Genomic DNA, 24803 nt, shown 5'->3' with positions numbered 1-24803 from the left:
CATGTTTCCAACATCAAAGATACATCAAAGATGTTAGAAACATGGATTAATGAACATTGACTCGTTAGGCCCCTTTCACACTACAACATTCTCCGTTTTTAAACATCCGTATGAAGTTCCATCTGATAACGGCAGTAACAAAATCCTATACGTCTGTTAGAAAATCCCATTATAGTCTATGGGATTTTCAAATATCCGTTTTAATCCGTTATAGCCCTTTATTGATAACGGACGTTATTTTGTGACGGAAGATAGTAATAGTGCATAAACTATTTCTCCCGTTACTATCTTCCGTCACAAAATAACGTCCGTTATCAATAACAAATTAAAACGGATATTAGAAAATCCCATAGACTATAATGGGATTTTCTAACGGACGTATAGGATTTTGTTACTGCCGTTTTCAGCTGGTTTTCAGACGGAACTTCATACGGATGTTTAAAAACAGAAAATTTTATAGTGTGAAAGGGGCCTAAAATGGGCACTCTCATTAAAACTAATTTTTGCTATTGCACTCGTTATGGTAAATAAAAAATCTTTCTAATGTACTTTGTTAAAAAAAAAAAATATATGACGTTTTCTATGTTATATTTGTATTTTAAAAAAGCTGCCATTAGGTGTCTCCCTACTTCTCCAGAGTACATGTTATGTTATGTTGCGCTGGAGTACTCCTTTAAGAAGATCATGACCGGTACTCTTTAAGCATCATTGGTGAGTGACGGGTATGCCGGTTTCTTCCCACAATGAATACCACCACCAACGGAAGTGCCCACCTACTAGTCTCCAATAAATATGTAAATGTCATCCTTTGTGCAAAGGAGGTGGGATCCGTCATACCCACATCCTCTCCTCTATGTTCTCTGCAACTATATGCCTCCCACCTCATGAATATTCATGGACCTTCGGCCATATGAGTGTGAGATGGGTGAGTAGACAGGATCAGAGTGGACAGAGGTAGGGATGTTGTGTATACTTGTAAAAAAAAAATTGTAAAAGGACAACATTTACATATTAGCAATGGAGACTAATACTGAATAAATTATACATCATTTTAATGTGATTCACCTGCACTATAACCCTGTGTATTAAGTTTAGTGATGGTGAACCGGCTATAGATATCCCTTTAAGATACAGGGTTTTTTGTTGTTTTTTTACTAACCTCCCCTCTGTCCAGTTTCTAAAGAGGAGTTTTTCCCCCGGACTATAGGGGGAGATTTATCAAAACCTTCAGATCATTTCTTTCATTTTTTACAGACCTCCTTAAAAATAAAAGAAGCAATTTGATTGGTTGCTATGGGCGACTCAACAACTTTTCCTCTGGACAGGTTTTGATAAATCTCCCCTTATCCCTTTAATGTTCTGACTACTCTACATGAAAGTTTTACTCTGTCTGTGTCCTCCCTATAAACAAGGATCAATGATGCTGTATTGTTAGGGAGATGTCAAAGCAACATCTTTTCAGTTATTGCAAAACTACAACTCCCAGCAACTGTCACCAATAGGAGTTGTGGTCCTAAGCATGTTGTGAAGTGTCTATGGACTGTGAAGGGTGACAGGCCAGTATTAGTGGGCATGAACATACTAGGTGCCATAATAAGGAAACAAGTGAAGTGTCTATGGACTGTGAAGGGTGACAGGCCAGTATTAGTGGGCATGAACATACTAGGTGCCATAATAAGGAAACAAGTGAAGTGTCTAGGGACTGTGAAGGGTGACAGGCCAGTATTAGTGGGCATGAACATACTAGGTGCCATAATAAGGAAACAAGTGAAGTGTCTATAGACTGTGAAGGGTGACACGCCAGTGTTAGTGGGCATGAGCATACTAGGTGCCATAATAAGGAAACAAGTGAAGTGTCTATAGACTGTGAAGGGTGACACGCCAGTATTAGTGGGCATGAACATACTAGGTGCCATAATAAGGAAACAAGTGAAGTGTCTATGGACTGTGAAGGGTGACACGCCAGTATTAGTGGGCATGAACATACTAGGTGCCATAATAAGGAAACAAGTGAAGTGTCTATAGACTGTGAAGGGTGACACGCCAGTATTAGTGGGCATGAACATACTAGGTGCCATAATAAGGAAACAAGTGAAGTGTCTATGGACTGTGAAGCGGTGACACGCCAGTATTAGTGGCCATGAACATACTAGGTGCCATAATAAGGAAACAAGTGAAGTGTCTATGGACTGTGAAGCGGTGACACGCCAGTATTAGTGGGCATGAACATACTAGGTGCCATAATAAGGAAACAAGTGAAGTGTCTATGGACTGTGAAGGGGGACACACCAGTATTAGTGGCCATGAACATACTAGGTGCCATAATAAGGAAACAAGTGAAGTGTCTATGGACTGTGAAGGGTGACACGCCAGTATTAGTGGGCATGAACATACTAGGTGCCATAATAAGGAAACAAGTGAAGTGTCTATGGACTGTGAAGGGTGACACGCCAGTGTTAGTGGGCATGAACATACTAGGTGCCATAATAAGGAAACAAGTGAAGTGTCTATGGACTGTGAAGGGTGACACGCCAGTATTAGTGGGCATGAACATACTAGGTGCCATAATAAGGAAACAAGTGAAGTGTCTATAGACTGTGAAGGGTGACACGCCAGTGTTAGTGGGCATGAACATACTAGGTGCCATAATAAGGAAACAAGTGAAGTGTCTATAGACTGTGAAGGGTGACACGCCAGTATTAGTGGGCATGAACATACTAGGTGCCATAATAAGGAAACAAGTGAAGTGTCTATAGACTGTGAAGGGTGACACGCCAGTATTAGTGGGCATGAACATACTAGGTGCCATAATAAGGAAACAAGTGAAGTGTCTATGGACTGTGAAGCGGTGACACGCCAGTGTTAGTGGGCATGAACATACTAGGTGCCATAATAAGGAAACAAGTGAAGTGTCTATGGACTGTGAAGCGGTGACACGCCAGTATTAGTGGGCATGAACATACTAGGTGCCATAATAAGGAAACAAGTGAAGTGTCTATGGACTGTGAAGGGTGACACGCCAGTGTTAGTGGGCATGAACATACTAGGTGCCATAATAAGGAAACAAGTGAAGTGTCTATGGACTGTGAAGGGTGACACGCCAGTATTAGTGGGCATGAACATACTAGGTGCCATAATAAGGAAACAAGTGAAGTGTCTATGGACTGTGAAGGGTGACAGGCCAGTATTAGTGGGCATGAACATACTAGGTGCCATAATAAGGAAACAAGTGAAGTGTCTATAGACTGTGAAGGGTGACACGCCAGTATTAGTGGGCATGAACATACTAGGTGCCATAATAAGGAAACAAGTGAAGTGTCTATGGACTGTGAAGCGGTGACACGCCAGTATTAGTGGCCATGAACATACTAGGTGCCATAATAAGGAAACAAGTGAAGTGTCTATGGACTGTGAAGCGGTGACACGCCAGTATTAGTGGGCATGAACATACTAGGTGCCATAATAAGGAAACAAGTGAAGTGTCTATGGACTGTGAAGGGGGACACACCAGTATTAGTGGCCATGAACATACTAGGTGCCATAATAAGGAAACAAGTGAAGTGTCTATGGACTGTGAAGGGTGACACGCCAGTGTTAGTGGGCATGAACATACTAGGTGCCATAATAAGGAAACAAGTGAAGTGTCTATGGACTGTGAAGGGTGACACGCCAGTATTAGTGGGCATGAACATACTAGGTGCCATAATAAGGAAACAAGTGAAGTGTCTATAGACTGTGAAGGGTGACACGCCAGTGTTAGTGGGCATGAACATACTAGGTGCCATAATAAGGAAACAAGTGAAGTGTCTATAGACTGTGAAGGGTGACACGCCAGTATTAGTGGGCATGAACATACTAGGTGCCATAATAAGGAAACAAGTGAAGTGTCTATGGACTGTGAAGGGGGACACACCAGTATTAGTGGCCATGAACATACTAGGTGCCATAATAAGGAAACAAGTGAAGTGTCTATGGACTGTGAAGGGTGACACGCCAGTGTTAGTGGGCATGAACATACTAGGTGCCATAATAAGGAAACAAGTGAAGTGTCTATGGACTGTGAAGGGTGACACGCCAGTATTAGTGGGCATGAACATACTAGGTGCCATAATAAGGAAACAAGTGAAGTGTCTATAGACTGTGAAGGGTGACACGCCAGTGTTAGTGGGCATGAACATACTAGGTGCCATAATAAGGAAACAAGTGAAGTGTCTATAGACTGTGAAGGGTGACACGCCAGTATTAGTGGGCATGAACATACTAGGTGCCATAATAAGGAAACAAGTGAAGTGTCTATAGACTGTGAAGGGTGACACGCCAGTATTAGTGGGCATGAACATACTAGGTGCCATAATAAGGAAACAAGTGAAGTGTCTATGGACTGTGAAGCGGTGACACGCCAGTGTTAGTGGGCATGAACATACTAGGTGCCATAATAAGGAAACAAGTGAAGTGTCTATGGACTGTGAAGCGGTGACACGCCAGTATTAGTGGGCATGAACATACTAGGTGCCATAATAAGGAAACAAGTGAAGTGTCTATGGACTGTGAAGGGTGACACGCCAGTATTAGTGGGCATGAACATACTAGGTGCCATAATAAGGAAACAAGTGAAGTGTCTATAGACTGTGAAGGGTGACACGCCAGTATTAGTGGGCATGAACATACTAGGTGCCATAATAAGGAAACAAGTGAAGTGTCTATGGACTGTGAAGGGGGACACGCCAGTATTAGTGGCCATGAACATACTAGGTGCCATAATAAGGAAACAAGTGAAGTGTCTATGGACTGTGAAGGGTGACACGCCAGTATTAGTGGGCATGAACATACTAGGTGCCATAATAAGGAAACAAGTGAAGTGTCTATGGACTGTGAAGGGTGACACGCCAGTGTTAGTGGGCATGAACATACTAGGTGCCATAATAAGGAAACGAGTGAAGTGTCTATGGACTGTGAAGGGTGACACGCCAGTATTAGTGGGCATGAACATACTAGGTGCCATAATAAGGAAACAAGTGAAGTGTCTATAGACTGTGAAGGGTGACACGCCAGTATTAGTGGCCATGAACATACTAGGTGCCATAATAAGGAAACAAGTGAAGTGTCTATGGACTGTGAAGGGTGACACGCCAGTGTTAGTGGGCATGAACATACTAGGTGCCATAATAAGGAAACAAGTGAAGTGTCTATGGACTGTGAAGGGGGACACGCCAGTATTAGTGGGCATGAACATACTAGGTGCCATAATAAGGAAACAAGTGAAGTGTCTATGGACTGTGAAGGGGGACACGCCAGTATTAGTGGGCATGAACATACTAGGTGCCATAATAAGGAAACAAGTGAAGTGTCTATGGACTGTGAAGGGTGACACGCCAGTATTAGTGGGCATGAACATACTAGGTGCCATAATAAGGAAACAAGTGAAGTGTCTATGGACTGTGAAGGGTGACACGCCAGTATTAGTGGGCATGAACATACTAGGTGCCATAATAAGGAAACAAGTTAAGTGTCTATGGACTGTGAAGGGTGACACGCCAGTATTAGTGGGCATGAACATACTAGGTGTCATAATAAGGAAACAAGTGAAGTGTCTATAGACTGTGAAGGGTGACACGCCAGTATTAGTGGGCATGAACATACTAGGTGCCATAATAAGGAAACAAGTGAAGTGTCTATGGACTGTGAAGGGTGACAGGCCAGTATTAGTGGGCATGAACATACTAGGTGCCATAATAAGGAAACAAGTGAAGTGTCTATGGACTGTGAAGGGTGACACGCCAGTATTAGTGGGCATGAACATACTAGGTGCCATAATAAGGAAACAAGTGAAGTGTCTATAGACTGTGAAGGGTGACACGCCAGTGTTAGTGGGCATGAGCATACTAGGTGCCATAATAAGGAAACAAGTGAAGTGTCTATAGACTGTGAAGGGTGACACGCCAGTATTAGTGGGCATGAACATACTAGGTGCCATAATAAGGAAACAAGTGAAGTGTCTATGGACTGTGAAGGGTGACACGCCAGTATTAGTGGGCATGAACATACTAGGTGCCATAATAAGGAAACAAGTGAAGTGTCTATGGACTGTGAAGGGTGACACGCCAGTATTAGTGGGCATGAACATACTAGGTGCCATAATAAGGAAACAAGTGAAGTGTCTATAGACTGTGAAGGGTGACACGCCAGTGTTAGTGGGCATGAACATACTAGGTGCCATAATAAGGAAACAAGTGAAGTGTCTATGGACTGTGAAGGGTGACACGCCAGTATTAGTGGCCATGAACATACTAGGTGCCATAATAAGGAAACAAGTGAATTGTCTATGGACTGTGAAGGGTGACACGCCAGTATTAGTGGGCATGAACATACTAGGTGCCATAATAAGGAAACAAGTGAAGTGTCTATGGACTGTGAAGGGTGACACGCCAGTATTAGTGGGCATGAACATACTAGGTGCCATAATAAGGAAACAAGTGAAGTGTCTATGGACTGTGAAGGGGGAAACGCCAGTATTAGTGGGCATGAACATACTAGGTGCCATAATAAGGAAACAAGTGAAGTGTCGCAGGAAGGAATGCATTATTGATGGGATGAATGGAACACAATGTACTCCCGGCCTGACTGCTGACTAATGCGCAGCACAACTTCTCTAGCCGCTGAACATGCCACCTCAACCCCGGGGAGCTGGCATCACAGTGTCATTTACTTCCAGCACTTGTCCCGGCCTGTGAGGGAGCTAAGCAGCGGGGCAGGGCGCTGAGTCACTACTTGTCCCCTCTTCAGCACACAAGTGTGGTCCCGGTGCCCGCCATCCCCCTGACAGTGCACGGCTACAAGCAGAACAGCACAGTACAAAGTGCAGCGCCCGCTCTCCCGCCACCCCCACCCCACAACGCAGGCGGACCGGCAGGATGCTCTTACCTGCTTTAGAGAGGCAGAGCAGGAGGACGGAGAGCGGCAGTAGGCGCATGGGATAGCTCCGTGTCAGTGTCGTCCACCTTTACTTTGCTGCCTCTCCCCTCCCCTTGTGGTGTCTCTAATGTCAAGCCAGGGTGACAGACAGGCGTGCGAGGGATGCCGGGAAATTCCTGTGCAGCCAGCACCAAATATGAGCATGGAATGAACCTTGGAAGAAGCTTCAACACTGGGGCTTTTCTTTTTTGGCCCAGTACCCGCCTCCTCCATGTAACCAGCACAGAAGCAGGAGGCTGGAGAGGCTGCCAGTGCCAGCACGGAGGACAAGGAGCTCAGGTCTCCATCTCCTACCTACTGCTGCCGCCATGTCTGGCCAGGTGGTGGCAGGGACGGACACATAATTTTTTTTTTTTTGGGGGGGGGGGGGGGGGTGGGCAGGAGCTGAAGTTACAAACGGGACTTCTTAAAACTATTGAAATGCCCCATTATGATTGTGGACTTCCCGGTAACCCCACCCCACCCCCACATAATGATGCCACACTGCTCAGCACTGCCCAGTGGCTCCCAGTATGTGAGTGGTGATGCTTACAGTCAGTATACCCTGGATATAATCATTGGTTGGGGTTAAGAAACATTAACCCCTTAATGACCCGGCCAAGTTTTCATTTTTGCGCTTTCGTTATTTTATCCTCTCCTTCCAAAAAATCATACCGCTTTCAGTTTTGCACCTACAGACCCATATAAGGGCTTGTTTTTTGTGTCACCAATTGTACTTTGCAATGACTAATTACTTATTTTATACCAAAATCTACAGAAAAAAACACTTGTGTGGTGAAAAAAAAAAAAACGCCATTTTGTAAGTTTTGGGGGTTTCCGTTTCTACGCAGTGCACATTTTGGTAAAAATGACACTATATCTTTATTCTGTAGGTCCATACAGTCACAAGGATACCCAATTTATGTAGGTTTTATTTTACTACTTAAAAAAAATATAACTACATGCACCAGAATTAGTATGTTTAACCCCTTAAAGGAGTAGTCCAGTGGTGAACAACTTATCCCCTATCCTAAGTAAGGATAGGGGATAAGTTGCAGATCGCGGGGGGGTCCGACCGCTGGGGCCCCCCGCGATCTCCTGTATGGGGCAACGACAGCCCGCGGGAAGGGGGCGTGTCGACCTCCGCACGAAGCGGCGGCCGACACGCCCCCTCAATACAACTCTATGGCAGAGCCGGAGCGCTGCCTTCGGCAATCTCCGGCTCTGCCATAGCAATGTATTGAGGGGGCGTGTCAGCCGCCGCTTCGTGCGGTGGTTGACACCTGCTATCTGGCCGGAGAGCCTGGCCCCCGTACAGAGAGATCGCAGGGGGCCCCAGCGGTCGGACTAGTGCTGGGCGATATGACCAAAAATGAGTATCACAGTATTTTTCTAAAGTTTCACAGTATTTATTTTTTTTTACATTGAGACTTGCATTGAGGTGGCGTAGCGGAACTAAATGGGCTTTTGGAACTAAATGATCTGAACACTGGGGCAGTGGAGTACCCTTTTAAATAGATGTAACAAACAACCCTACAGCCTCCAGCTGTTGCAAAACTACTACTCCCAGCATGTTGGACTATATAGTAGTATATAGTATAGGTCAGTGTTTCCCAACCAGGGTGCCTCCAGCTGTTGCAAAACTACAACTCCCAGCATGTTGGACTATATAGTAGTGTATAGTATAGGTCAGTGTTTCCCAACTAGGGGTGCCTCCAGCTGTTGCAAGACTACTACTCCCAGCATGCCTGGACAGCCGTTGGCTGTCCGGGCATGCTGGGAGTTGTAGTTTTGCAACAGCTGGAGGGCCTCAACAGCTGGAGGGCCTATTGTAGGTATAGTATATTATACAGACCCCTGTCCATCCCAGAACCCTGACTTCCCTTCCCAGTTGCTGCAGGGACCGTCCGGGGAGGGTGAGTCGGGCCATCCATCCTTCCTGTAGTGTCCGGCAGCATTCCGGGTGGAGGGTGTACCGGTCCGGGCTGTCCTTCTCCGGGGGTCCTCTTCTCCACTCCGGGCAGGCTCCGGCCTAGTAACGCTGCATAGACGCCGCTGCGCAGTGACGTCCATGCGCAGCGACGCACCTGACGTAGACGGCGTCTATGCAGCGTACTAGGCCGGAGCCTGCCCGGAGTGGAGAAGAGGACCCCCGGAGAAGAAGGACAGCTCGGACCCGTTCACCCTCCACCCGGAATGCCGCCGGACACTACAAGAAGGATGGATGGCCCGGACCACCCCCATTATGGGTAAGTTGAATTTTTTTTATTGACTCAGAGGGTGGACCGGTATAACGGTATGGGCAAAAATCCATACGTATCCGGTTCATAACGGTATACCGCCCAGCACTAGGTCAGACCCCCCGCGATCTCAAACTTATCCCCTATTCTTAGGATAGGGGATACGTTTTTCACCACTGGACTACCCCTTTAAGGTCTCAGCCCTTTTTCACCTTAAGGACTGAGCCCTTTTTTGCAATTCTGACCACTGTCATTTTATGCATTAATATCTCTGGGATGCTTTAACCGATTATTCTGATTCCGAGAGTGTTTTTTCATGACATATTCTACTTTAACATAGTGGTAAATTTTTGTCGTTACTTGCATCCTTTCTTGGTTAAAAATCCCAAAATATCATTAAAAGTTTGAAAATTTAGCATTTTTCTAACTTTGAAACTCTCTGCCTGTAAGGAAAATGGATATTCCAAATAAATTATATATTGATTCACATATACAATATGTCTACTTTATATTTGCATCATAAAGTTGACATCAGAGGGCTTCAAAGTTCAGAGGCAATTTTGCAATTTTTCACAAAATTTTCAAAATCAGAATTTTTCAGGTACCAGTTCAGTTTTGAAGTGGATTTGAGGAGTCTTCATATTAGAAATACCCCATAAATGACCCCATTATAAAAACTGCACCCCCAAAGTATTCAAAATGACATTCAGAAACCCTTTAGGTGTTTCACTGGAATAGCAGCAAGGTAAAGGAGAAAATTCAAAATCTTCATTTTTTACACTCGCATGTTCTTGTAGACCCAGTTTTAAAAAATTTTCAAAAGGGGTAAAAGCCCCCAAAATTTGTAACCCAATTTCTCTTGAGTAAGGAAATACCTACATATGTGGATGTAAAGTGCTCTGTGGGTGCACTAGAGGCCTCAGAAGGGAAGGAGCGACAATGGGATTTTGGAGAATGAGTTTTTCTGAAATGGCTTTTGGGGGGCATGTCTCATTTAGGACCCCCCTTCGGTGCCAGAACAGCAAAAAAAAAAAAAAAAAAAAAAAAAAAAAAAAACAACATGGCATACTATTTTGGAAACTACACCCCTCAAGGAACATAACAAGGGGTCCGCTGAGCCTTAACACCCCACAGGTGTTTGACGACTTTTCGTTAAAGTCTGATGTGTAAATGAAATTATTATTTTTTTCACAAAAATGCTGGTTTTCCCCCAAATTTTACATTTTTACAAGGGGTTATAGGAAAAAATGCCCCCCAAAATTTGTAACCCCATCTTTTCTGAGTATGGAAATACCCCATGTGTGGACGTCAAGTGCACTGCGGGCGCACTACAATGCTCAGAAGAGAAGTCACATTTGGCTTTTGGAAAGCAAATTTAGCTGAAATGGTTTTTGGGGGGCATGTCGCATTTAGGAAGCCCCTATGGTGCCAGAACAGCAAAAAAAACTGCATGGCATACTATTTGTTGTGGATGTGAAAGTGAAAAATTTAATTTTTTTCACCAAAATGCTGGTGTTACCCCAAATTTTTCATTTTCACAAGGGGTAATAGGAGAAAAAGCCTCCCAAAATTTGTAACCCCATTTCTTCTGAGTATGGAAATACCCCATATGGGGATGTAAAGTGCTCTGCGGGCGAACTACAATTCTCAGAAGAGAAGGAGTGCCATTGAGCTTTTGGTGAGAGAATTTGGTTGGAATAGAAGTGGGAGGCCATGTGCGTTTACAAAGCCCCCCGTGGTGCCAGAACAGTGGACCCCCCCCACAGGTGACCCCACTTTGGAAACTACACCCCACACAGAATTTAATAAGGGGTGCAGTGAGTATTTACACCCCACTGGCATTTGACAGATCTTTGGAACAGTGGGCTGTGCAAATGAAAAATTACATTTTTCATTTTCACGGACCACTGTTCCAAAAATCTGTCAGACACCTGTGGGGTAGTTTCCAAAATGGTGTCACATGTGGGGGGTCCACTGTTCTGGCACTATGGGGGCTTTGTCAACACACAAAGCCTTCAATTTCGGACACATTCTCTCTCCAGAAGCCCAACAGCGCTCCTTCTCTTCTGAGCATTGTAGTGCACCCAAAGAGCACTTTACATCCACATTTGGGGTATTTATATATTCAGAAGAAATGGGGCTACAAATTTTTTTCTTTCATTTTCACATCCAACTTTAACAAAAATTTGTCAAACACCTGTGGGGTGTTAAGGCTCACTATACCCCTTGTTACATTCCGTGAGGGGTGTAGTTTCCAGTTTACATCTGGGTATTTATTGTTTTGTGTTTATGTCAGAACCGCTGTACAATCAGCCAACCCTGTGCAAATCACCAATTTAGACCTCAAATGTACATAGTCCGCTCTCACTCCTGAGCCTTGTTGTGTGCCCGCAGAGCACTTTACCCTCACTTTTGGGGTAGTTCTGTACTCAGGAGAAATTGTATTACAAATTTTGGGGGTCTTTTTTTCCTTTTACCGCTTGTGAAAATTGAAATTATGGGGCAACACCAGCATGTTAGTGTAAAAATATATATTTTTTACACTAACATGCTGGTGTAGACCCCAACTTTACCTTTTCATAAGGGGTAAAAAGGAGAAAAAGCCCCCCAAAATTTGTAACTCAGGTTCTCCCGAATACGGAGATACCCCATATGTGGCCGTAAACTGTTTCCTTGAAATACGACAGGGCTCCTAAGTGAAAGATCGCCATGCGCATTTGAGGCCTAAATTGGGGATTTGAATCCGCCACAAAAATACCCTACGGCGGTGTTTCCCACATAGGGTGTCTCCAGCTGTTGCCAAACTCCCAGCATGCCTTGACAGTCAGTGGCTGTCCGGCAATACTGTGAGTTGTTGTTTTTCAACAGCTGGAGGCTCCATTTTGGAAACAGTGCCGTACAAGACATTTTTTTTATTTATTTTTTTATTGGGGGGGGGGGGGACGACGACTATGTAGGGGTGTATATGTAGTGTTTTACTTTTTATTTTGTGTAGTGTAGTGTAGTGTAATGTCCTTAAGGACTCGGGATGCAGGGCATATGCATACTTCCTGCATCCATAAGAGGTTAGAATTGTCATCTTCTGACCTCTATAATTTTTTTATTTTTCTGCATATGGGGCTAAATAAGGGCTAATTTTTTGCGTTGTTATCTGTAGTTTGTTTTTGTACCATTTTTGTTTTAGGGGGACTTTTTGATTGCTTTTTATAAAAAATGTTATGGTATATGAAGTGACCAAAAATGTGCAATTTTGGAATTTGGTATTTTTCTACATGTACACCATTGACCGGGCGGTTTAACTAACCTTATATGTTAATACTTCGGAAATGTATGCATGCAGCAGTATCACATAAAATAATTTAATTAAAATAATCATATTTAAAAATATGAAAGGAGGGGGGGGCGATTCACACTTTTATTAGGAAGGGGTATATTCACTTTTATGAACTTTTTATTTTAGTCCCCATAGAGGGCTATACCAGGCAATCTTTCGATTGCATACACTGATCAGTGTTATCGGTGCTTTGCTGCACAAGTCTTGGAGTAGCAGAAGACCGATCGGACAGCGAGGAGGCAGGTAAGGGCCTTCTTGCCATCCACTCAACTGGTCGAAACATCGCGATTTTACCGCAATGATCTTGATCAGCTCCACTGAGTTGCCGGGATTGTTAACCCCACATTTTAGGCGCTGCGATCAACTTTGATCGTGGGTTAACCGTGGGTCCTGGTTGCTGATACCAGTCAAGACCCACTGGATTTAAAGCATGCTCAGCTCGTGAGCACGCTTCAAACACCAGTAACAGTAACTTCTTAAGGACAAACGGCGTACCTGTACGCCCTTGCCCTACTCCTCTTCTATGACACAGGGTCAAGAGCTGACCCCGTGGTGGTCCCGACGGCTTTCAGCCACCATTACCCATGGCTAACACTGGACATCACCGATCCGGGTGATGCCCGGCATTTCCCCCTTTAGACCCCACGAACAAAGTTGATTGCGGCGTCTAAAATTTAAAAAAGAAAAAAAACTGTCCCAGCAGCTCAGCGGAGCTGATTGGGACAATCAGCTTAGAGGACAGTGGGAGGGTCCTTACCTGCCTTCTCGCCGTCCGATCATTGCTAGGATGCTCCTGGATGCCTCAGCAGCCTGGAGCAATCGAGCACTGATAACACTGATCAGTGCTATGCTATGGCATATCATTGAACAGTGTATGCAATCTAAGGATGGAGACTATAAAATGGTGTTAAAAAAATAGTTAAAAAATTTGAATTAACCCCTTCCCTAATAAAAGTTTGAATCACTCCCCTTTTTTCATTTGAAAGGGAACTCCGGTGAAAACAAGTAGAAAACAAATGTTTTCAAATCAACTGGTGCCAGAAAATTTAACAGATTTGTAAATTACTTACTATTTCAAAATCTGAAGCCTTTCAGTACCTATTAGCTGCTGTATAATACAGAGAAATTTGTGAAGTTCTTTCCAGTCTGACAACAGTGCTCTCTGCTGACACCTTTGTCCGTGTCAGGAACTGTCCAGCTTAGAAGCATATCCCCATAGAAATCCTCTCCTGTGTTTGAATAGAAAATCTCATTGAATAGGAAGTGAGCCATTATGGTCTTTGTTCCATCTGTGCTTCTTCAACAGGGGGTTGTCCCTACAGATCATGTTTACCAGTATTATATGCCTTAACCCCTTAAGGACCCGGGCTTTTTCCGTTTTTTCATTTTCAATTTTTCCTCCTTAACTTTAAAAAATCATAACTCTTAAAAATTTTCACCTAAAATTCTATATAATGGCTTATTTTTTGCGTCACTAATTCTACTTTGTAATGACATTAGTCATTTTACCCAAAAATCTACGGTGAAACGGGAAAAAAAATCAATGTGCGACAAAATTAATGAAAATACACTATTTTGTAAGTTTTGGGGGCTTCCGTTTTTACGCAGTACATTCTTCGGCAAAAATGATACCTTATCTTTTTTCTGTAGGTCCATACGGTTAAAATGATACCCTACTTGTATAGGTTTGATTTTGTATCACTTCAGAAAAAAATCATGAATACATGCAGGCAAATTTATACGTTGAAAATGGTCATCTTCTGACCCCTATAACTTTTTTTATTTTTCTGTCTTCAGGGCGCTATGAGGGCTCATTTTTTGCGCCGTCATCTGAAGTTTTTAGCAGTACCATTTCTGCACGTGGCGATACCACATATGTTTATTTTTATTATTATTTACACTGTTTTTTTTATTCTTCTAAATGCTGGGTGATTCAAACTTTTATTAGGGGAAAGGATAATTGAAAGGGTTAATGATTTTCTTACACTTTTCTTATGCAATATTATAGCTCCTATAGGGGGCTATAACATTGCATTAACTGATCTTTTACACTGATTGATCCATCTCCATAGGAATGGATCAATCAGTGTTTTCGGCGATTGAATGCTCAAGCCTGGATCTCAGGCTTGAAGCATTCATTCGGCGATCGGACAGCACAGGAGAAGGTAAGAAGACCTCCTCCTGTGCTACAGCTGTTCGGGATGCCGCGATTATGCCGCCGCGATCCCGAACAGTTCCCTGAGCTAACCGTCAACTTTCACTTTCGTTTTTAGCCGCACGGCTAAAGGGTTAATAGCGAGCGGCACAGTGATCAGTGCCGCGCGCTATTAGAGGCGGGATGACCCTGAATCACATGCAGGATGCTGCCTATCAGCAGCCAGTCACCCCTGTGATGTCACAGCCCTAATTGGTAGCCATATTGCGGCCAGTCACTTCTTCCTTACACTGCAGAGAGATGCATAGGGACAGACAGCCCTGTGTGTGTTACACAGAAAAGCTTTTTCCAGCAGCGATTTACCTCCTAGTCAAGTCAGCGTTCTGTTGGACAGAGAGCAGTTTGCCTGTATACAGCGTTCTATTAGCACTGATAGGGAAGGAAGTGAGATTGAGAAAGTTCCATTTTGGCTGTGGTACACAGCAACTGTGTGCTGCAGCACTGGTGTCTACTGCTGGTGTTGTACACAAAAACTTTTTAAGCATACTGTAGCGCATTTTTCTGCCCTCATAAGTGCATACCACATACGTACATCAAAGTGTTGTTGCATTTTTTCCTGATAAAGTCTCAACGGCCTAGATACTGTGAAAGGGCAGCCAAAAGTACTCACTGGCTGGTATTGTACACAAAAACTTTTTTAAGCGTACTGTAGCACATTTTTCTGCACTCATAAGTGCATGCCACATACGTACATCAAAGTGTTGTACTATTTTGTTCCTTATAAAGTCTTAAGTGCTAGATACTGTAAAAGGCCAGCCAAAAGTACACACTTGCTGCTGTACTAGACAAATACTGTTTTAAGCGTAGTGAAGCGTATTGTACTCCCCTCATATACGCACTAAGTATGTCAGGCAGAGAAGTGCCAGGACATGCACAGAGGAGTGGCAGAGGCTTAAATTCATCAGGCACAGGCAGAGGTCACAGCAGACTAGGGGCGAGTGGCAGCAGGAGTTGCAGCAAGAGGCCTAAACTCCCAGTATCAGCTAGCGGTCGTGTCTCGACCAGCAACCCATCTGCCGTCATCAATTGGTTAATACGGTCATCCACTTCATCACAAGTGACATCTGATACCCCCAGTCAACAGTTGGTGGGTTCCTCAGACACAACCCTCAGTTGGCATGGCCTGGGAGCAGTCCCTATTCTCCCATTGCCTCTGTCCTATGCTGTTCCCTCCCCTACAAAAGTATCTTATGCTGTGGGTTCAGCTCCACTATTCAGTGAGGACCATCTAATAGAGGACAGTCAGCAGCTACTGCTCGGCCAAGAAGTGAAGGATACATCCGCCACTTCCTCTGCTAGGCGGCAGGTAGTGATGAGGAGAGTGACGTGGGAGGTGGTGTTGCCAGCGTTCAGGGTCCTGAAGCAGCCACTGTTGAGGAAACCGAGGAGGACATCAGTGACGTGCAGACACTTGTTGATGATGATGAAGCCGATCACAGTTGGGAGCCGGGTGTAGAAGGGGCTTCATCATCATTAGGAGAGGAGAGTTGCAGGTTGCCCGTGAGGCAGCAGCTGAGCCAGCAAGGTGGTAGCATGGTCGGCAGTCAGCATGGTGGCAGAAGTAGAAATTCTGGACCCAAATGTGCCCGGGGGAGACCACCTGCTTCGCTGCAGCCTACCTTCCCGGGATGTAGTGGAACAGGGGCTCCTGGAGATGGCAGCAGTAGCAGTCAATTAGTGCAGACTGTTGGTGGGAAAATTAGCTACTCGGCAGTGTGGCAGTTTTTAATCAAGCATCCAGAGGAGGCTAACAGACAAATGCAAGATGTGTCGGAAGAAGGTGAAGCGTGGCCAGGGTCCCAATGTTGGCACCACAGCCCTGCGTCAACATATGCTGCGCCACCATAAAGCGGCCAGGGAGAACCGTGGCTCTGATTTAGTGGTCCAGCCTGCTGCATCACCCAGTGGCACGCCGCTCCCTCTTTCAGCCAGGCAAGGCTCCATCACCTCAGCCGAAGAGAGCTGTGTGTCATACCTTCGTTCTGTCGCTCCAGATGCTCCTGCTCCTCCTACTTCGAGTCAGTCATTCCACCAGCATTCCATCGGCGAAGCCATGTCCAAGAGACAACAATATGCGCCCACTCATCCAATGTTGCAGAAGCTGAATGTACTTCTGTCCAAGTAGCTGGTGCTGCAGTCCCTCCCTTTTCAAGTGGTGGACTCTGCGCACCTTTCAGAGAACTGATGGCTTGTGCCGAGCCGAGGTGGAGAGTCCCAAGCCGTCATTTCTTTGCAAAGAAGGCAATACCAGTGCTGCACAAATTTGTGGAAGAGAAGGTGGGCCAGTCCTTGAGCCTGTCCGTGTGTACCAAAGTGCACGGCAGCACCGACATCTGAAGCTGTAACTATGGTCAGGAACAATACATGTCCTTTACAGCCCACTGGGTGAATGTGGTTCCTGCACAGCCACAACACCAACTTGGACAGGTCACGCCGATTACTCCTCCACGCTCTCAGGCCGTTGGTCCTGTGACAGTGTGCGACTCCGCCTCCTCAGCCTCCACTGCACGGACAAGTCTCAGTGCCCCTTCAGCCCATGTGTGCAGGGCACGGCGGTGTCACGCTGTTCTTCACATGGTTTGCCTTAGCGAACGAAGTCACACGGGAGGAACTGCTAAAAGTCATTCATAAAGAAATCGGAGCATGGCTTACTCCACGAAAACTGGAAATGGGAACCATGGTGAGTGACAACGGGAAGAACATCTTGCATGCGCTGCGACTAGGAAAGCTGAGCCATGTGCCCTCCATGATGTGTTCAATCTGGTTGTCAAGCGGTTCCTGAAGTGTTCCCCCCATTTACAAGACATCCTAACAATGGGAAGGAAACTTTGCATGTACTTCAGCCACTTCAGTACTTAATCCCCCAACATAGTATGATTTGTGACGTTGGAATTCCACCCTCCATATATTGGACCGACTATACGAAAAGAGAAAAGCCATCACCGATTTCTTGATGATCCAAGCGGATAGGGGTACTTCCCTGTGTAACTTCAATGTCAACCAGTGGCAGCTCATACATGACACCTGCTGTTTGCTCAGGCCCTTTGAGGAAGCCACATTATTAGTCATTCCACTGCTTCATTTCCTACAACACGTGTTGGAAATGATGGCTGGTCAGGGCAATGGAGACGTGGCGCCTACATCTCATGGCCACATGAGCCCTGTGGGGGCTGAACTAGAGGGGGAGTGGCACAGTGGAGCACAGTTTAGGTTTCGCGAAATGGGTGGTTTTTCTAGTCATCTGACAGGAGAGGAGCAGCCAGAGGAGCTAGAGGGTTATAAGGCGAAACAGAGGACCCAGACACACCGTGGCAGTATGCAGTGGAGATGGAGGCAGGGAGTCCCTCCTAGTCACTTGCACAAATGGCACGATGCATGCTCACTTGCTTGCGTAGTGACCGCCGAATTGTCAACATCTGGCAGCAGGATGACTTCTGGCTCTCCACCTTATTGCACCCTCGCTTCCGACACAAAATGGGGGCTTTTTTTTTTACACTCACTGAGAGGGAGGACAAACTGACCTACTACAGAGACATCCTACGTAGTCAGTTGGCCGATGCCTATTGGCACCATCACCCATCCTCTCGCAGGTCTGAGTCGAGGGGCCCTCTTCCACTGCCATGGCTGCTGGGGAGGGGTGGGGTGGCAGGAGCAGTACCAGCTCCATCAGCAGCAGCCTGAGTCTACAGTCGCTGATGAGTAGCTTTCTTCACCTGCATAGTGAAGTAACTAATCAGCAGTAGGTAGACCTGGAGCAGGACCTGAACCAGCAGGTGGTGGCATACCTTGACATGCCCATGCCAACACACCTTGGAGATTCGCTGGACTTCTGGGCAGCCAAACTTGATTTGTGGCCGCAACTAGCAGAGTTTGCCCTGGAAAAGCTGTCCTGCCCAGCTGGTAGTGTGCCATCAAAGCGGTTGTTTAGTGCAGCGGGTGCCATAATCACCAAAAGGAGAACTCGTTTGTCCACGAAAAATGTGGAGAGACTGACCTTGGTGAAGATGAATCAGGCATGGATCAGCCAGGATTTCCACCCACCAATGCCTAATGTATCAGGGTAGATTGACCATGGTGCCACACCAACACTTCCCAAATATGGATAGTGCAAACAGATTTAAGTCACTGCTCCCCAGTTACAAACATTCCACCGCATCAGACCTTTTTTCACCCACCTTCATCACCGGGTACAGATATTGCCACCCACCGCATCACTCTGCTGCCACCTCCAGGCTGTCTCATTCTGCCACCATATGTTCTACTCATGCTGCGGCCAACTCCAGGCTGTGCCATTCAGCCACTATATGGTCTCCTCATTCTGCCGCCAGCTTCACGCTGTGTCATTCAGCCACTATATGTTCTACTCATGTTTCTGCCACCACCAGGCTGTGCCATTCAGCCATTATATGGTCTCCTCATGCTTCCGCCCCCTCCAGGTTGTGCCATTCAGCCACTATATGGTCTTCTCATGCTGCAGCCACCTCCACGCTGTGTCATTCAATCACTATATGCTCTACTCATGCTGCCGCCAACTCCAGGCTGTGCCATTCAGCCACCATATGGTCTCCTTATGCTGCCACCAACTCCAGGCTGTGCCATTCAGCCACTATATGTTCTCCTCATGCTGCCACCAACTCCAGGCTGTGCCATTCAGCCACTATATGGTCTCCTCATACTGCCGCCAACTCCAGGTTGTGCCATTCAGCCACTATATGTTCTACTCATGCTGCCGCCATCTCCAGGCTGTGCAATTCAACCACTATATGGTCTCCTCATGCTACCGCCAGCTCCACGCTGTGTCATTCAGCCACTATAAGTTCTACTCATGCTGCCGCCATCTCCAGTATGTGCCATTCAGCCACTATTTGGTCTCCCCATTCAGCCCCTATATGTTCTCATGCTGCCACCAACTCCAGGCTGTGCCATTCAGCCACTATATGATCTCCTCATGCTGCCGCCAACTCCAGGCTGTGCCATTCAGCCACTATACGATCTCCTCATGCTTCCGCTACCTCCAGGCTGTGTCATTCCGCTACTATATGTTCTCTTCATGCTGCCGCCAACTCCAGGCTGTGCCATTCAGCCACTATATGGTCTCCTCATGCTGCTGCCGCCGCCGCCACCACCACCACGCTATGTCATTCAGCCACTATATGGTCTCCTCATGCTGCTGCCGCCGCCACCACCACGCTGTGTCATTCAGCCACTATATATTCTACTCACGCTGCCACCAACTCCAGGCTGTGCAATTCAGCCACTATATGGTCTCCTCATGCTGCCGCCACCTCCACGCTGTGTCATTCAGCCACTATATGGTCTCCTCATGCTGCCGCCACCTCCACGCTGTGTCATTCAGCCCCTATATGTTCTACTCATGCTGCCGCCAACTCCACGCTGTGTCATTCAGCCATTATATGTTCTACTCATGCTGCCACCACCTCCAGGCTGTGCCATTCAGCCACTATATGGTCTCCTCATGCTTCTGCCACCTCCAGGCTGTGTCATTCAGCCACTATATGTTCTCCTCATGCTGCTGCCAGCTCCACGCTGTGTCATTCAGCCACTATATGTTCTACTCATGCTGCCACCAACTCCAGGCTGTGCCATTCAGCCACTATATGGTCTCCTCATGCTGCCGCCAACTCCAGGCTGTCCCATTCAGCCACTATATGGTCTCCTCATGCTTCTGCCACCTCCAGGCTGTGTCATTCAGCCACTATATGTTCTCCTCATGCTGCCGTCAGCTCCACGCTGTGTCATTCAGCCACTATATGTTCTACTCATGCTGCCGCCAATTCCAGGCTGTGTCATTCTGCCAGATTATGGTCTCCTATCTGCCGCCAATTCCAGGCTGTGTCATTGTGCCGCCATGTGACTCCTTGGTAGATTGGGTTTTGTGGTCATACAGTATTAGTTCAAAGTAAACGCCGGGACATTAAACTTAGGAATCTAATATAAATCTTAAATTTAAAAAATCAATGTAATCGTTTAAAGACTGAGGCCCTATGGGCGTCGACATCATATTACCTGTGGAATTATCACAAGAATCCAATGAAACAGCTTGGAGCGTTAACAATGAACCTTAACTGATTAAATGAAACATTTGCACGTTCACATTCAGGGGGGGCGCTGAGAGGCAGGGACTGGAACACGTGGTATCTCGCTGGGCGGAGGACCGCCAGCTCGATGCTCGCCAGAATGGGTAATCAAAATTTTTTTATAAATTCAAATAAAATAAAATAAAAATTACATAAAAAATCTGCCACAACCAGACGCTCTGCGGCAGTGATTCTAATAGCGATGCCTGTAATCTGCATGTCATACTGAATAAAAGTATTATTTCACTAACACAGCACACTCCCTATGCGTGTTAGGATAAGGCTAAGCGTTCTACACCCCTATTGAGCCTCTCTGTAGGCCAGAAATAGCCATTTTTAATAGTGATTCGCCGCAAAAAAACTTCGGTCCGAACCAAATTTTTTCAGAAAATTCTGCGAATCGGACAAACCGAATTTTTCAGAAATTCGCCCATCTCTAATGTGTGAATTTTCATATGGAATTATTAGGCCCTTCTCAATGATAATATTATACTTCCATACTTCTTTTGTTTTTTGGTAACAAAGAGAATCTTACAATACGACAGCTTATCCCGTTAACGACCATGGACGTATATTTACGTCCGTGGCCGGCTCCCGCGATATAACGAGCAGTGACCGTGTGTCATAGCGAGTCGGTCCTGGCATGTAACTGAAGCCGGGACCCGGGGCTAATAGCGCGCGGCAGCGATCGTGGTGCCGCATGCTATTAACCCTTTAGATGCGGAATTCAACGTTAAACGCCGCGTCTAAAACGAAAGTAAAACCTTCCCAGCTGCTCAGTGGGGCTGATCGGGCCCACCACAGTGAAAATGCGGTGTCCCGATCAGCTAGGACGCGAGTGGAGGGTCACTCACCTTCCTCCGTCGCTTCCAATCGGCGATCATGAAAAAATGAATAAAAAGCGATCAAAAAGCCTGATCAATACAAAAATGATGTACAAGTGTGGGAGCTCTATGTAAAATATAAGAGACCTAAACCGAGGATACTGCGTTGCACATACCCGTGTGCCAAATATAAACACTGATTTAAAAAATGGAAAAATAGCAGTCCTACTAGGCTAGGAAGAAAATTTAGAATAAGTCACAATAAATAGAGATAAGAAAGAAAGGAAGGGTCTGATAATAAGATATAAAATATAATTACATTTATTAAATAATACTGTGAGGTCTGGGGCAGGGCCCTTGCCGCAGACAGCTCACTAAAATAGAATGGTAAAAGTTAGTTATAAACATTTAAAACATGACGTTAAAAAAGTATTGCACTTAAACGGTGGGACAATGTGGGGAGTTTATAGTCCAATGCTTGTAATAGGATATGTCCAATAAACAGTTTTTGCAGCGCTGGAGGCTCGCCGTTACGAGCCCACTTAGTATACTTGTATGCGCAGTAGCGCTAAAGATCTATCCTCTATACCCCGACGGCATGGGGACAAAGTACAAAAGGAAAAATAGATCAAAGTCAGGCACTTAGTGCCTCTTACCGGCTCCGGCGAAAGCAGTCATGCGCATAGCAGCGCTTGACTGTGATCCGGATTGATGCCTCTCAGCCCCGGCAGAACGGGGAAGGTGTAGGAGAGGTGAAGATGTCCGATACAGAAGGTTATTGCGTTGTCCGCTGGAAAAGGTAATGTTCGTTTGTAGCGTGTGGCACCGCTGGAGGTCTTTGGTGTGGGATCCCTCTCTACCCCCGACGGCACGGGGAGAAGCTGAGAGGGCAGTAAAAGACCAATAGTGGTGGACATATAATCCAAATAGTCCCGACTTCTTGTGCAAAGGCAGTCTTGGTCCAAGTGGGCTCGTAACTGCGAGCCTCCAGCGCTGCAAAAACAGTTTATTGGACATATCCTATTACAAACATTGGACTATAAACCCCCACCATTGTCCCACCGTTTAAGTGCAATACTATTTTAACGTCATGTTTTAAATGTTTATAACTAACTTTTACCATTCTATTTTAGTGAGATGCCTGCGGCAAGGGCCCTGCCCCAGACCTCTCAGTATTATTCAATAAATGTAATATTTTATATCTTATTATCAGACACTTCCTTTCTTTCTTATTTATCTCTATTTATTCTGCCTTATTCTAAATTTTCTTCCTAGCCTTGTAGGACTGCTATTTTTCAATTTTTTTTAAATCAATACAAAAATGATACCGATAAAAACTTCAGATCACGGCGCGAAAAATTAGCCCTCATACTGCCCCATACGCAGAAAAATAAAAAAAGTTATAGGGGTCAGAAGATGACAATCTTGCAGTTTCTACTTCAATTTGGTCACACGATTTTTTCCCGTTTTGCCGTAGATTTTTGGGTAAAATGACTGATGTCACTGCAAAGTAGAATAGGTGGCACAGAAAATAAGCCATTATAATGATTTTTAGGTGCAAAATTGAAAGGGTTATAATTTTTTTAAAGTGAGGTGGAAAAAACGAAGGTGCAAAAACTGAAAAACCCATGGTCCTTAAGGGGTTAATATATCCCCCCATGGTATATTTTTTATTACATTATATGAACCAGCATTACATAGTTCATAAGGTTGAAAAAAAGACCAGAGTCCATCAAGTTCAACCTATATCCCTAATGAGTCTCTACTGAGTTGATCCAGAGGAAGGCAAAAAAAAAAAACAACTCATACTAGAGGTAAAAATTCCTTCCCGACTCCAAATATGGCAGTCAGAATAAATCTCTGGATCAACGTTCTGTCCCTATAATTCTAGTATACATAACCAGTGATGTTAGTATTCTCCAAAAATGCATCCAGACCCCTTTTGAACTCTTTTACAGAGTTCACCATGACCATCTCCTCCGGGAGAGAATTCCACAGTCTCACTGCTCTTACAGTAAAGAACCCCATCTGTGCTGGTGTAGAAACCTTCTTTCCTATAAACGCAGAGGATGCCCACTTGTTATACAGTCCTGGGTATAAATAGATCATGGTAGAGATCTCTGTAAGGTCCCCTGATATATTTATACATAGTTATTAGGTCGCCCCTAAGCCTTCTTTTCCAAACTACCGTATATACTCGAGTATAAGCCGAGTTTTTCAGCACGATTTTTCGTGCTGAAAACACCCCCCTCGGCTTATAATCGAGTGAACTCTCCGCCCTTAGTGGTCTTCAACCTGTGGACCTCCAGATGTTTCAAAACTACAACTCCCAGCAAGCCTGGGCAGCCATCGGCTGTCTGGGCTTGCTGGGAGTTGTAGTTTTGAAACCTCTGGAGGTCCGCAGGTTGAAGACCACTGCGGCCTTCCACATCATCCAGCCCCTCTCACCCCCTTTAGTTCTGTACTCACCTCCGCTCGGCGGGACGTTAGGGTGCGCTGGTCCGGTGCTGCAGCACTGTCCGGTGGGGAGGTCGTCCGGTGGGATAGTAGTTCCGGGCTGCCATCTTCACCGGGAGGCCTCTTCTCCGCGCTTCGGCCCTGGAATAGTCACGTTGCCTTGACGACGACGCAGAGGTACGTTCATTACCAACGTCCCTCTGCGTCATTGTCAAGGCAACGCCTCTATTCCGGGCCCGAAGCGCGGAGAAGAGGCAGGCCCCCCAGTGAAGATGGCAGCCCGGAACCACTATCCCACCGGACGACCTCCCCACCGGACAGTCCTGCAGCACCGGACCCAGCACACCCTAACGTCCCGCCGAGCGGAGGTGAGTACAGAACTAAAGGGGGTGAGAGGGGGCTGGATGATGTCGAAGGCCACAGTGGTCTTCAACCTGCAGACCTCCAAAGGTTTCAAAACTAAAACTCCCAGCAAGCCCGGACAGCCAATGGCTGCCCAGGCTTGCTGGGAGTTGTAGTTTTGAAACCTCTGGAGGTCCGCAGGTTGAAGACCACTGTATCAGACATTGACAAGCGGTGATGATGAAGGGGGGGTGTGGGATGATGACAAGGGGATGATGAAGGGGGGGGATTATGACAAGGGGATGATGAAGGGGGGGGTTTGGGATGATGACAAGGGGATGA

General features: G+C 45.8%; 1 protein-coding gene across 2 annotated transcripts in view; it reads right to left on the bottom strand.

Annotated features, from left to right (window-relative positions):
• Window positions 1-7298, bottom strand: part of MSRB3 (methionine sulfoxide reductase B3) — a 170501-nt gene extending 163203 nt beyond the window's left edge. The window contains exon 1 of one of the 2 annotated variants that reach the window (XM_056574267.1): window positions 6922-7298. Coding sequence is in view for 1 of the 2 variants with exons in the window: in XM_056574268.1 (XP_056430243.1) it covers window positions 6922-6970 (49 nt within the window). In the remaining variant the exon portion in view is untranslated. The remainder of the gene's footprint in view (window positions 1-6921) is intronic. The other variant, XM_056574268.1, reaches the window with a different exon arrangement.
• Between the last annotated feature and the right edge of the window lie 17505 nt (window positions 7299-24803).

Source organism: Hyla sarda, chromosome 4 (genome assembly GCF_029499605.1).
Source record: "Hyla sarda isolate aHylSar1 chromosome 4, aHylSar1.hap1, whole genome shotgun sequence".
Classification (NCBI taxonomy): Eukaryota; Metazoa; Chordata; class Amphibia; order Anura; family Hylidae; genus Hyla; species Hyla sarda.
Note: the sequence above shows the minus strand (reverse complement) of the source record. Positions and strands in the feature narration are given on the sequence as shown.